Below are 13183 nucleotides of genomic sequence, written 5' to 3'. Positions count from 1 at the left end.
TTGATTCTGCTGTCCTTCGTTCTTTTTACTCCCTCTACACAGTGGGTAACTACTTATCATAAACCTATATGTACAGCTAAGAAATGCACGTTTGGTAATACCATTACAGGTAACTCGTTATTATTCAGTTGGCTTTATCGCAATTGGGCGCATATTAAATGTGGTGGTGTCTTTGAATTTGTTAGGTACGGCTTCACTCTTGACGCCGGGATATCTTCACAACGCCTGATTTAATTCCCGCACCGATCATAATCGAATTTCCGTCAAATTTGATATGTGAACGTGCATCGACCTTACAATTGTTCCGGATGCCTTACAATTGTTCCGGATGCCTGCAAGCCTTTACAAGGGTCTGCACGTTCATCGGTGGATACTTTCTTATTTAATAACCCCTTCTCTCCCCCATCTTCCTCCATCTTGGTGTTAGTATTCGTAAAAACTAAATAATGCGTGGCCTATTGTTTAGTAGAATATTCAATTTGTATGATGACGCATATTTCCTTCCGAATTCTCAAAATGATTTAACTGATGGCATAATAGAATGATGGGGTCTTTCAAATCTTTTCCTCATTTTCTCAAATATAACTTCATGAGGATTTACACCTCCCTAAGCTTTTAGTATAAGTCTATATTGACTTCTCTCTAGAAACTTTTTGTCAAAATTGTTCAGCACGACAGAAGTGCTTTAAAAAAACTGATTTCATTGGATTCTAACATTTTTCACGCAAATAGACACGAATTTTTTTTAGCAATTCCAAAGCTTTTTGAAAAACTTATCACTCCACATTTGCAACACCTATGTAGTTCAATTATAACTTAGTGCCAGCATCGGCGGCACAATAAGTGCGCTCCACCCCTACTAACGTATTGGAGCTAAAATTTTTTGTCACTGATGGGTTCCGCAATGGCTCAAAACAGACGTCATTTAGGGGACTTAATTGGGATCCAAATACCTCCCCTCACATTATTGTAGACTTTTATTAATCAACTTACCAAACCATTCTAATAAAAATGTTTTAAACAGCATCTTGAAAAATATCAAGGTTGTGCCTTTTCCGATCGTTCAGTAATATGGCAGCTATAGGATATAGCCGGCCGATCCTTATGAAATTTTGTAGATAAGATATTTTGGCCAAATATAACATGTATGGAAAGTTCAAACCATCTAACTTTAAGTTAGATGCTACTACACCATATGCTATACACCAAAGTTATGCCATGCAAGTGCACTGTGTTGTTGGAATCTACATAGTCCGAACCTTCTACCTTAAAAAACACTAAAGGTTTGCTATTTCCGACCAATCACTTATATGACAGCTATAGAATTAAAATTTTTTTTTTTTTTTTTTTTGCGCGGTTCCCACTGCTTACGTACAGCCCACCTTCCGTCCAACCGACCGAGGGACGCTGAAGCGTAACGTACGGCTCGGGAATAGATCCGAGATAGATAAGCGAGGATTAGGAGAAAGATATTACGGGGAAGAGTGTTGCACAGATAAGGCGGTTAATATAAGCGATTTAAGATTGTTAGTAGAGCAAAGTGACAAGATGTGGTAGAGACCATTTTAGTCCGAACATAGTACCCTGAACGGATCGTGTTGGGCATATGTGGAACTACAATGGCTGAGGAGTAGAGGACGAAAGTTTCTGGTCCTTCTACCAGGAATGTTAAAATTTAAGCGTGTTAATAAATGCTGGATGTCTATATTTCCATAAATAAGATTATATAGAAACATGACACCCAGCATCGTTCTACGATTTGTTAATGATGGTAAGTTGATTAATAAAAGTCTACTATGATAAGAGGGGAGGTAAAGATTTGCATATCAATTAAGTCCCCTAAGAGCAAAAGTAAGGAAGTTTTTTTGTAAAGATTCAATGTGATCTTGGTGTACTCCATATTGAGGACTCCAGACACACGATCCATACTCAAGAATCGGACGGACCAGTGATGTATATAACGTTTTAGTTATGTACGGGTCATTAAATTCTTTTGACCATCTTTTAATAAAACCAAGCACACCCATAGCTTTATTAACCATGGTAGATACATGGTCGGTAAATTTAAGTTTCAAATCTAATAGGACACCTAGATCGTTAACCAGAGTTAATCGTTCTAAGGCGTTCCCATAGAGAAAGTACATAGCCTGGTGTGGACTAGATCAGTAAAAAGACATAAGTTTACATTTCGATCCATTAAGCTTTAGGTTATTTGCTAAACACCAATTTTGAAGTTTATCCAAATCGGATTGAAGTCTAGACTGGGCGCTAGTGAATTTATACTGAAGGCATAGCTTAACGTCATCAGCGTACATAAGTACAAGTGAATTAGTTAAGGCAAGGGGCAAGTCGTTAATAAACAGAGTAAAAAGTAGGGGTCCAAGATGGCTTTCTTGGGGCACCCCCGATGTGGCGCGGACTAAACGCGAGGTAACATCTTTAAAGAAAACACGTTGGGTTCTCCCTGATAAGGAGCTCGAAATCCACATAAGAAGATCAGTTGGGAATCCCAAAGGACTGAGTTTACTTATAAGAAGCGAATGGTTAACAGAGTCAAATGCTTTACTGAAATCAGTGTATATGACGTCTGTTTGTAAGCCATTCCGGAAGCCATCCGTGATAAAAGATGTTAGCTCCAATAAGTTAGTAGTGGTGGAGCGGCGCTTCATGAAGCCATGCTGGCACGGAGTTATTATTGAACTACATAGGTGTTGCAAATGTGGAGTGATAAGTTGTTCAAAAAGCTTTGGAATTGCTGACAATTTAGAGATGCCTCTATAATTAGCAGCGTCGGATTTTTTCCCTTTTTTATGCAGCGGAATAATGAAGGATTCCTTCCACATAAGGGGAAAGATCGAAGTTTCCAGCGATAGATTAAAGAGTTTAACAAGCGGTTTGCACAGTGCCTCGGCGCAGTACTTCAGAACACAGCCTGGTACTCCATCAGGGCCTGGCGAATACACGGGCTTAACCTTAAGAAGATCCGATAACACACCACTTTGATCGAAAGATGGGCAAAAAATCATCCGATCTTTATGAAATTTGGTACATGGTACAATTTGATCACCGAACGGTCATCGCTGCTGAATGCGTTTTTAATACGTTTCTGTTTATCCCGTGATACCGTGATATAAGATCTACTCTAAGTTTTTATGGAATTTACATATAAACTAATTTTATATACTTTATCTATACTATAACTATAATTTCCATACTGATTTTTTCTACAATTGTGCCGCGATTTAGTTTATTGCACTTTAAAGTTTATTATTGTGCTTTAAATTTTGCTGCATCATCGCCCCACTTGATTCTGCTGTCCTTCGTTCTTTTTACTCCCTCTACACAGTGGGTAACTACTTATCATAAACCTATATGTACAGCTAAGAAATGCACGTTTGGTAATACCATTACAGGTAACTCGTTATTATTCAGTTGGCTTTATCGCAATTGGGCGCATATTAAATGTGGTGGTGTCTTTGAATTTGTTAGGTACGGCTTCACTCTTGACGCCGGGATATCTTCACAACGCCTGATTTAATTCCCGCACCGATCATAATCGAATTTCCGTCAAATTTGATATGTGAACGTGCATCGACCTTACAATTGTTCCGGATGCCTTACAATTGTTCCGGATGCCTGCAAGCCTTTACAAGGGTCTGCACGTTCATCGGTGGATACTTTCTTATTTAATAACCCCTTCTCTCCCCCATCTTCCTCCATCTTGGTGTTAGTATTCGTAAAAACTAAATAATGCGTGGCCTATTGTTTAGTAGAATATTCAATTTGTATGATGACGCATATTTCCTTCCGAATTCTCAAAATGATTTAACTGATGGCATAATAGAATGATGGGGTCTTTCAAATCTTTTCCTCATTTTCTCAAATATAACTTCATGAGGATTTACACCTCCCTAAGCTTTTAGTATAAGTCTATATTGACTTCTCTCTAGAAACTTTTTGTCAAAATTGTTCAGCACGACAGAAGTGCTTTAAAAAAACTGATTTCATTGGATTCTAACATTTTTCACGCAAATAGACACGAATTTTTTTTTTTCAGTTTTAGTAAAATAGAAAGTGCTACTGAGATCGCCCGCATCCACTTTATTAACCTAAACTGTCTGCTACCAATCCAATAAATCTCAATGAAAACAGACAACAAATTTTTTCTTAGTCTAATTCAAATTATCAGTTTTTTGTAATAAATAAATAAATTTGTCCCAAACTTTTTTTTTTAAGTTATGAGATTTATGATAAATAAGTTTTATGAAACTATAGGATATAGTCGACTGATCCCGTTCAGATCTATCTAGTGTCATTTTGAGAGGCATTTCAGTAAGTGCTATATTAAATTTGCAATTGCAAAATTGCAAATGCAAAATTTTTTATTATATATTTGTTATTATATTTTATTATATATTATTATATTTGTTAAGTGTAACTTGCAAAACAGTCGCGAAAAAATATGAAAAAAAAATCTAGCACCAATTAATTTTTGATTTATCGGTTAGGCAACACGTACTAGACCAATTTTTTTTATTTGGAAAATATTTAAACAAGTTTAAAAAGTTATTCATTTTTGGTTTGTATATTTCACCGTCATCTGAACCGCCATTCCATGTCTGATGTTCAGTCGGTTGTTAATTTTATGTCAATTACTGACCTACAAGGAATTCTCGGTGATTTTATACGTAAGGTTGCATTTCAAAACCCTAAAAATCTTCAATAGTTCATTTGATTAGTTCAAACCTTTGCAATGCACCGATATAAATATCGCCCTAGTCAAATTTAATAAATGTAAAAAACTTAATGAAAATAAAAAATGGATTTAGTAATAGTCACTTCCTTTCTTTATCTTAAAGCGGTGTTTTTTTGTGAGCAGTGCGTTGTTATCAATTATTTTATTAGTTAACTTAAAACATTTCGGTGTTTATTTTTATTTATTTACATTTATAAAAATAAAATTTTGCATTTCAAACATCCGTATCGCTTCGCGTGTGCAGTGATATATTTCGAGGTAAAATAATAATTTTATTAATTTTCTTCCAAACATAGCCTTGCTCTGCTTCTTCATCTTTTACGGTGTTGCTTCTATTCTCACTCAATACCCACACTAACCGCTCTCTTTAATCTCCCTTTTTCGTTCCCCTGGTACATTGGTTCAAGGTACGTCAATAATAAAAACAAAAAATATTAATGAATTAAATTAATAATAGTCATGAAATTTTAACTTATCTGCGCATTGAGGTCTTGTAATAAGACAATTCCCTCTTCTCCGCCTACCATCCTTTGCTGGGTCTGTGAAAACGTTTTACACGGTAAGTGTGCGGGGTTAACGGCCTCGGTTTAGGTGCTTTTTCACGTAGGTTTAATCTCCACTTTTACTGTGACGGTTGTTGAAATGAGATCGTTCATGAGACAGACTAAAAGTGGATTCTTCAAGAGTTGATTAGCGGTTTTCATAAAATCAATGACCAACTCTGTGCGCTCGATACACAGTTTAGTAGTCTAACAACTAAATGAGTATAAAAAGCGTAAGAAATCCTCTTTTAATGATGTGCTTTTGGCGAATAATCTTCAGCCTACTCAGCCGACAATTATGCAGCCGCTTATATCTCTGGAAACCCCAAGGGCCGGAGCTGAGAAAAATTCGGCTTTCGAATATCTCAGACTAAATAAGCAATTGTCTGATATGTCCTCTGTGGCATCGCTTCAACTAATATCACCAGACCCAATAACTCAAACTCTCTTAACAGTCACCAAACAGGGTAATCAACCAGATGCCGCAGTATTAGTTACGGTGGCACCAAAGGTGGCAGGTGATCTTACCATCGAAACACATTTTTGTTTCCCGGTTTGCCCGGGAAAATTTTCGTCCAAGAACATCAGCCAAGTACGGTGAAGAAAAAAATTACCAAACCCGTAGGAGTAAAACTCCCAAATGTTACAGCCACTGACCAACCTTCCACCTCATCTTCTTCATCTTTATAAAAATAATGTCTTCACTGGGTGACTTTAATATCCCAGAACTCATGTGGTCTAGTGTTGAGAATTCACCGTCTGTACTGCTTAACTCGCACCACGACTTTTTTGCAGGCATGTTCGACATGTCACTCGGGCAAATTGGAATTAATCTTTCCAGAACTTTGCCCCTTTCTAACCCTGAGGATCCATATCATCCCACTCTTGAGGTTTTAATCAAAAACAATAGCTTAATTGACCTTAAGTCTACACATTAATCTCATAAAGTTCGTTTCTTCCGTAAGGCTGATGTTGGGCTAAGCAGCCACCTAAGGCTAATAAGAATATTAATAATTTGTTTATCTGCAGCGGCATTTAATCTTCTCTTTTGTCTCCCAGATTCGCATGAACTTTGTTGTCATTTTGTAGCGCATGCGCTTTTAGGAGCTTTGGAAGAGCTTCTGCGCCAAAGCGGTTCTTCTTTTTGTTGTATTTTGGGAGTTGTTATTGACGGGCCGCTATTTTTTTTATTGCGCGGAATTAGCTCAATAAATTGAATATAAACAATTGAATCTTGTTTTTAATTCGGTCGCTATCAAAACGCTGATCGCTCAACATTGGTGACCCCGACGTGATCGCGCTCGAAGTTCAATCAGTTTGATTGCACGAGAAAATGAAAAAACTGCGGTACGAAAAAACAAACCTCTCTTGCTTTTCGATTTGCATCACTCGCGCTGGAGATTTGCGGGATGGAGTCTGGATGTGGAACTATTGGATTTGCTGTCGCAAGCCGGGAAAGGATGCTGCGGAGAAGAGCAGAGGTGACCTGCCAGGCGATGGAGGCGCTTCATCATAGGGTGAAGGCTGCAGCGCGGAATGAGGATGGCACCATTATGGCGCTGTAGTCTGTGGAGAAGCGTTTGCGTGAGCGGTTCACCGCGCTTCAAGAAGAGTTGGAGGAGAGTACTGTATTGGACATTCTCGCAACTGGCGACTGATGTGAAGGTGCACATTCAGGTGGAGGTATGCAAGCGCTCCATGAGAATCGCTGCCCACTCCACACATCTCGACGGTGCCGGTGTCTCACCCATGCCATCCCCCTCCTTGCCATCGTTGCCGATGCCAACATTTAGCGGCGGCTATGTTGACTGGCCGGATTTCTTCGCCCTTTTTAAGACCACCATTGACAGCCATCCTCACCTAACAAAAATGGAAAAGCTCCGGTGGCTCATTTCATGCCTGCGCGAGTCAGCCTTGGAGACGGTGAGAGCGCTGGAAATTACTGACGCTAACTACGATGTCACTCTTGACTTATTGCGCAATCGGTTTAGTAATCGGCGATTAATTTTCCAGTCTCACATTAACGAGATCCTGCAGCTTCGTGTGGTCGAGCCAGGTTCTGTTGCTACGTTGCGGGAGCTGTCGGATCGTTTCAATGGGCATATGCTGGCTCTCATGAGTTCCGGATCAGCTGCCGAGATCCAAGGATGCTTGCTCATCCAGATTGTCCTTCAGAAGTTGGATCCTGCCACAAAAGCCAAGTGGGAAGACACTCTCGCCATAAACAACGACAGCCTTCCGTCTTCTTGGAGCACGATTCTTGGAGCAAAGGTGCCGGACTCTTGAATGCGTCGACTTTTCTTTGGCTGCGCATCCACCAGCTAACCAAGTGGACCGAGGGAGATCTTCGAATAACCGATCGTCGTGCATGATTATCAACGCCCGTCCAGCTATGCGCCCTGTGTGGTGTTTTGGCGCACGCGCTTCCTACATGTCCAAGCTTCATTGCCTTGCCAATAAGTCAACGGTACGACGAACTGCGACGGCTGACCTGCTGCTTTGTATGTTTGGAGGATGGTCATTTTGCACGCGGATGTTCAGCTGCCCGTTGCCCAACGTGCAATCGCCGACATCATGCTTTGTTGCACCATTGCGGGCAGCTGCCCAGCTCTAACAATTCCCCACCACTACGAGGCTTGGTTTCCGCCGCTGGTGTTGCCGTTTCTACCCCACCTTCTCAGTCAATCAACACGGTCTTGACGCAGGATCGCCCTACTGAATTGCTTCTACCAACCGCCAATATCCTCATCCGTGGTCGATCAGGTGCCTTCCTGCCTTGCAGAGTGTTATTGGACTCTGGTTCACAAGTTCACCTTATCTCATCGCGGCTGACAAGTCAACTTCAGCTTCGTCGCACCAAAAGCTGTGTAGCGGTCGCCGGTCTCGGCCACATATTGTGCGAACCTAGAGGCGGTTATAGTGTCTCATATTGCCGACTGTCAGCCCAGCCTTAAAATTGAAATTTCGAAATGGAAGATTCCTCACGTCATAGCGCTGGCTGATCCCAACTTCCACAGACCGCAGGGTGTGGACTTGCTAATTGGAGCCAGCCTGTTCTTCAACCAATTGTCAGTTGGCCAAATCCAAATAGGTCACTGCCTCCCAGTAGCCCAAAGAGGAGAAGAGGAGAAAAATCAACGTTCCGGACCCCCTGCACTCGTTAGGAGAACTCGATTCCCGCATTGGTCTATTGGGGGGAGCAATGCATGGTCAAAGGTTTGGAAGAAGTTGGGGTGCTTTGTTCACCCTGCACAATTCCTAGATGGGACGAATGCTTTTAATAAAGTCGTCTTAATGCAACTACGCAACCCGTGGAATAATCCATTACAAAGATGTGTTTGCTGCCCTTCCAGAATTATTATTAAAAGCCCACTCTTTAATAGGGGAGGATGTTGAGATAAGCAGCCACCAGATAAGCCGATTAGGATATTGATAATTTGTATAGCTGCAGCGGCGTTTAATCTTCTCTATCTATCTCCCAGTTTCACATGCACTTTTTTGTTATTTGTAGCGCATGCGCTTTTGGGAGCTTCTGCGCCCAAGCTCTTAGTTCTTACTTGCATATTTTGGAGTTGTTATGGACGGGCCGCTACTTGGTTATGTTGCTCGGAATTACCTTAATAAATTATAAACCGGAATTTGAAATTGTTTGATGCGACCGCTATCAAAAAGCTGGTAGCGTTACAGACAGCTATAGGATATAGTCGCCCGAACCTTTTGATGGTATTATAATTTTGGTCAAAAGTGTGCAACGCAGTGAAGGAGACATCACCGACACCATAAAGTTTTTTATGTCAAGTAAACCCTTTTTATTGCCGTAATGAACGAATTCTTTCTTTTAGTTTTCTGGCATTATGTATCAACATTATAATTGTATAAAAATAGTCAGTAATTCTACAAAGTCTAAATTAAAAATAAAAAACATTTTCTTACAGTTGTCCAAAATACAACTGTATATTTCACCGTCATCTGAACCGCCATTCCATGTCTGATGTTCAGTCGGTTGTTAATTTTATGTCGGTTACTGACCTACAAGGAATTCTCGGTGATTTTATACGTAAGGTTGCATTTCAAAACCCTAAAAATCTTCAATAGTTCATTTGATTAGTTCAAACCTTTGCCATGCACCGATATAAATATCGCCCTAGTCAAATTTAATAAATCGCTCAAAAGCTGACTTTATGAAATTAAATAAGTTTATTTTGGAATTTGATTGGTCTGATCTACTGACATGCGAGGATATAAACATCGCATTACAAAAATTTTATTACATTCCTTGAACATATTTATCGACGCTTCCGTGCCGTGGAAATAACCATCCGCTTCAACGAATCCGCCTTGGTATACAAGGCAACTATTAAATTTAAAGAACGTCATAAGTAGACTTTTAAATATATATAAATTATCTGGCTGAACAGTTAGTTATTCAAGATACTTAGTAGCTCGGTCCAATTTCACCGTGCATATAGCAGAATGAATGGGAGGTATATACGCCGCTGCCGGATTCAGTTTACTCAGGATCCGAAGCAGTTTTATAACTTTGTAAACACTAAGCGTAAACATGTATCTTTTCCCCCACTGCTTACGTTTGAGAACTCTTATGCGAAAACTGATCAGGCAATGGCCGATCTCTTGGCACAGTTTTTTCAAACAACGTATTCACCTAGCACCGTCCAGCTCGGCCTTACACTTATAATATCCAATCAGCCAACCTTATATTTTGTTTATCTTTTGATCAATGTGGTGTGATATCGGATCTTCTTAAGGTCAGGACCAGTATTCGCCAGGCCCTGATGGAGTACCAGGCTGTGTTCTGAAGAACTGCGCCGGGGCTCTGTGCAACTCTTTAATCTATCGCTGGAAACTTCGATCTATCCCCTTATGTGGAAGGAATCCTTCATTATTCCGCTGCATAAAAAAGGGAAAAAATCCGACGCCGCAAATTATAGAGGCATCTCTAAATTGTCAGCAATTCCAAAGCTTTTTGAAAAACTTATCACTCCACATTTGCAACACCTATGTAGTTCAATTATAACTTAGTGCCAGCATCGGCGGCACAATAAGTGCGCTCCACCCCTACTAACGTATTGGAGCTAAAATTTTTTGTCACTGATGGGTTCCGCAATGGCTCAAAACAGACGTCATTTAGGGGACTTAATTGGGATCCAAATACCTCCCCTCACATTATTGTAGACTTTTATTAATCAACTTACCAAACCATTCTAATAAAAATGTTTTAAACAGCATCTTGAAAAATATCAAGGTTGTGCCTTTTCCGATCGTTCAGTAATATGGCAGCTATAGGATATAGCCGGCCGATCCTTATGAAATTTTGTAGATAAGATATTTTGGCCAAATATAACATGTATGGAAAGTTCAAACCATCTAACTTTAAGTTAGATGCTACTACACCAAAGTTATGCCATTTCCGATCAATCAGGTGTATGGCAGCTATAGGATATAGTTTACCGATCCTTGCCGTTATTATATACTGCCTGCAAACAAAAAAAGGATGTGTGCAAAGTTTCAACTCGATAGCTCTAAAAGTGAGAGATTAGTTTGCGTAGAAACAGACAGACGGACATGCTTATATCGACTCAGGAGCTGATCCTTGTCAAGAATATATATACTTTATAGGGTCGGAGATGTCTCCTTCACTGTTTTGCACACTTTTGACCAAAATTTTAATACCCTCTGCAAGGGTATAAAAACAGCATTTTTATACCTTTGGAGGAGACATCTATAGGACACCACCTATGTCGATTTTAAACTTTTCCCACAGCCTTTCTATAAACTATCTATAGATAGATAAATAAATAACAGATCAAGGAATATAACCCAAAAACATATACTAAAAATCACAAATTTATGTATATTTTCAGAAAAACGAGAAATTTACTTTCTAGCTATTATTGACGTTCTTACTCAATACGGCGTAAAAAAACAAGTAAGTATTGGGTAATTTTTTTTCTATTATTTTTGCATACCCTTTTATACCGTCGCAGTGAGTATTATAGTTTTGGTCAAAACTGTGCAACGCAATAAAGGAGACATCTATAAAGTACATATATTTTTGATCAGGATCACCTCCTGAGTCGATATATACCCTGAGTCTGTCTGTTTCCAAGAGACCTAGCCTCTCAGTTTTAAAGCGTTCGGAAGCTATCAAATTTTTGCACATATGCTTCTTTCCTTTCCACGCAGTTTATAAGACGGACCGGCCGGGAACGGTTGACTATATCCTATAGCTGCCATATACAGGATTGATCGAAAATGACTTCACTTGGTGTTTTTTAAGATGGAAGGTTGGGACAGATGTATATAAATTCTCTTTTTGACAAAATTATCGGATCTGTTGAATTTCATTAGGATCGGATCGGGGTATATCCTTTAACTGCAATATAACTGAACGATCGAAAATGACAAAACCTTGGTATTAAAAAAAAAGGATTTTTTTCAATAATTTTGTTTCTTCAAAAATTTATTTATTAAATAACGAAATTCTCATAAAGTTAGGCCTACTATATCCGAACTGATATATATATATCTAAAACTATAAAATGCTTTTTAACTTCAAGGGTATATCAACTTCGTCTTCACGCGAAGTTAGCTTTCCTTTCTTGTTTTATTTCACTTGATAACTAGTAACTGTATAGTAACAATTAATATGGAACAATTTAAATGCTTTCAGTTCATAGAATCAAATTTTTCTGTTTCAGGCAGCCAAAGCAGCAAAAACGGTGAAATATGGGAGTAATGTGGATGGAATATCGACATGCGATCCCGATCAATATGCAAAACGTTTCTTAGACTTTATGGATAAAGCCATAGAATAAATTAACGTTACCATGTATTTTCCATATTTAAGAAGTAAAAGATTAATTAATTTAGGTTACATAAAATAAATTATATTACTCATACATTTTTTAAATTATACAAATGCTTAAGAAACATCGAGAAACAATATTTCTTTGGTAGTGGGGGGGGGGGGGGGGGGGGGGGGTTTCTCGTAATTTTCCTATACGAACTGCACCCGCAATACGAAATCGTTGAGGGTGGCGTGAGTTATGCAGAAATCTGCGGACGGGCATCGTCCCCATCCCCTGCTCTATTTCCCCACGACGTATGCCAGCTCAAAACCAGATGCTCAAAATACAGCCATGGAAGGCCCCGATCCTAATCAACCTTTATATTGCACTACAGTACTGATGGTCACTGCAGCTCAGTCAACTCGTTCCATTTTGTTGGTCACAGCATTAGTACAAGTTTACAACAACAAAACCGGACAAACTGCGGTTATTCGAGCCTTAATTGATCTTAGCTCGGAGGGCACTTTAATCTCTGAACGTGCCGCTCAGTTGCTGGGAATCACCGACTCACAGCTCAGATCACCGGGATCGGTGACAGCTCAAAGAACACCTGTAGGTTTAGTACAGAGTTCTCCATAAGCTACATGAGCGACAGACCCCCAATTTCATCATCTATTGCGACCAGCCTATGTCCTCAACTCGTTAACATCTCATCTACCAAGAAGCAATGTCAACGTTGACACTTCTCGGCATCTTCAGGGAATTTCCACTTTCAAAAGGCGAAGTCGCATTGACGCTTTATTGGGTGTGGTGTGCGGTGTATTCTAATAACATATTTTTTGGTGCCAGATTTGCGAAAAGGAGCTCCAAATCAACCAATTGCTCAACTCATTTAATTGGGTTGGATCATATTTGGCCATAACAATGAAACAAGGTCACAAGGTAACTATTCGGTGCCATCAAACTAATTTGGATGCTCTGGTACAGGGATCGAATCAATCGAATTGGCTTGGACACGACGTACACAGCAGAACAATGGTGGGAAGATCATTTCAAGCGTTCCCACATCAGGCAAC

General features: G+C 39.6%; 1 protein-coding gene across 6 annotated transcripts in view; it reads left to right on the top strand.

The window, feature by feature from the left end:
• LOC6506049 (phosphatidylinositol 5-phosphate 4-kinase type-2 alpha) overlaps positions 1-12160 on the top strand; it is a 36112-nt gene extending 23952 nt beyond the window's left edge. For all 6 annotated transcript variants that reach the window (XM_044717736.1, XM_014904243.3, XM_032455777.2 and 3 more), the window contains 2 exons: positions 11181-11245; positions 12018-12160. In XM_044717736.1, coding sequence (XP_044573671.1) covers positions 11181-11245; positions 12018-12134 — 182 coding nt within the window. In that variant the 3' untranslated portion in view covers positions 12135-12160. The remainder of the gene's footprint in view (positions 1-11180; positions 11246-12017) is intronic.
• Positions 12161-13183: the final 1023 nt, after the last annotated feature.

The sequence above is a fragment of the Drosophila ananassae genome, assembly GCF_017639315.1.
Source record: "Drosophila ananassae strain 14024-0371.13 chromosome 4 unlocalized genomic scaffold, ASM1763931v2 tig00000061, whole genome shotgun sequence".
NCBI lineage: Eukaryota > Metazoa > Arthropoda > Insecta > Diptera > Drosophilidae > Drosophila > Drosophila ananassae.
The sequence above is the reverse complement of the archived record's forward strand: the minus strand, read 5'-3'. Positions and strand labels throughout refer to the sequence as shown.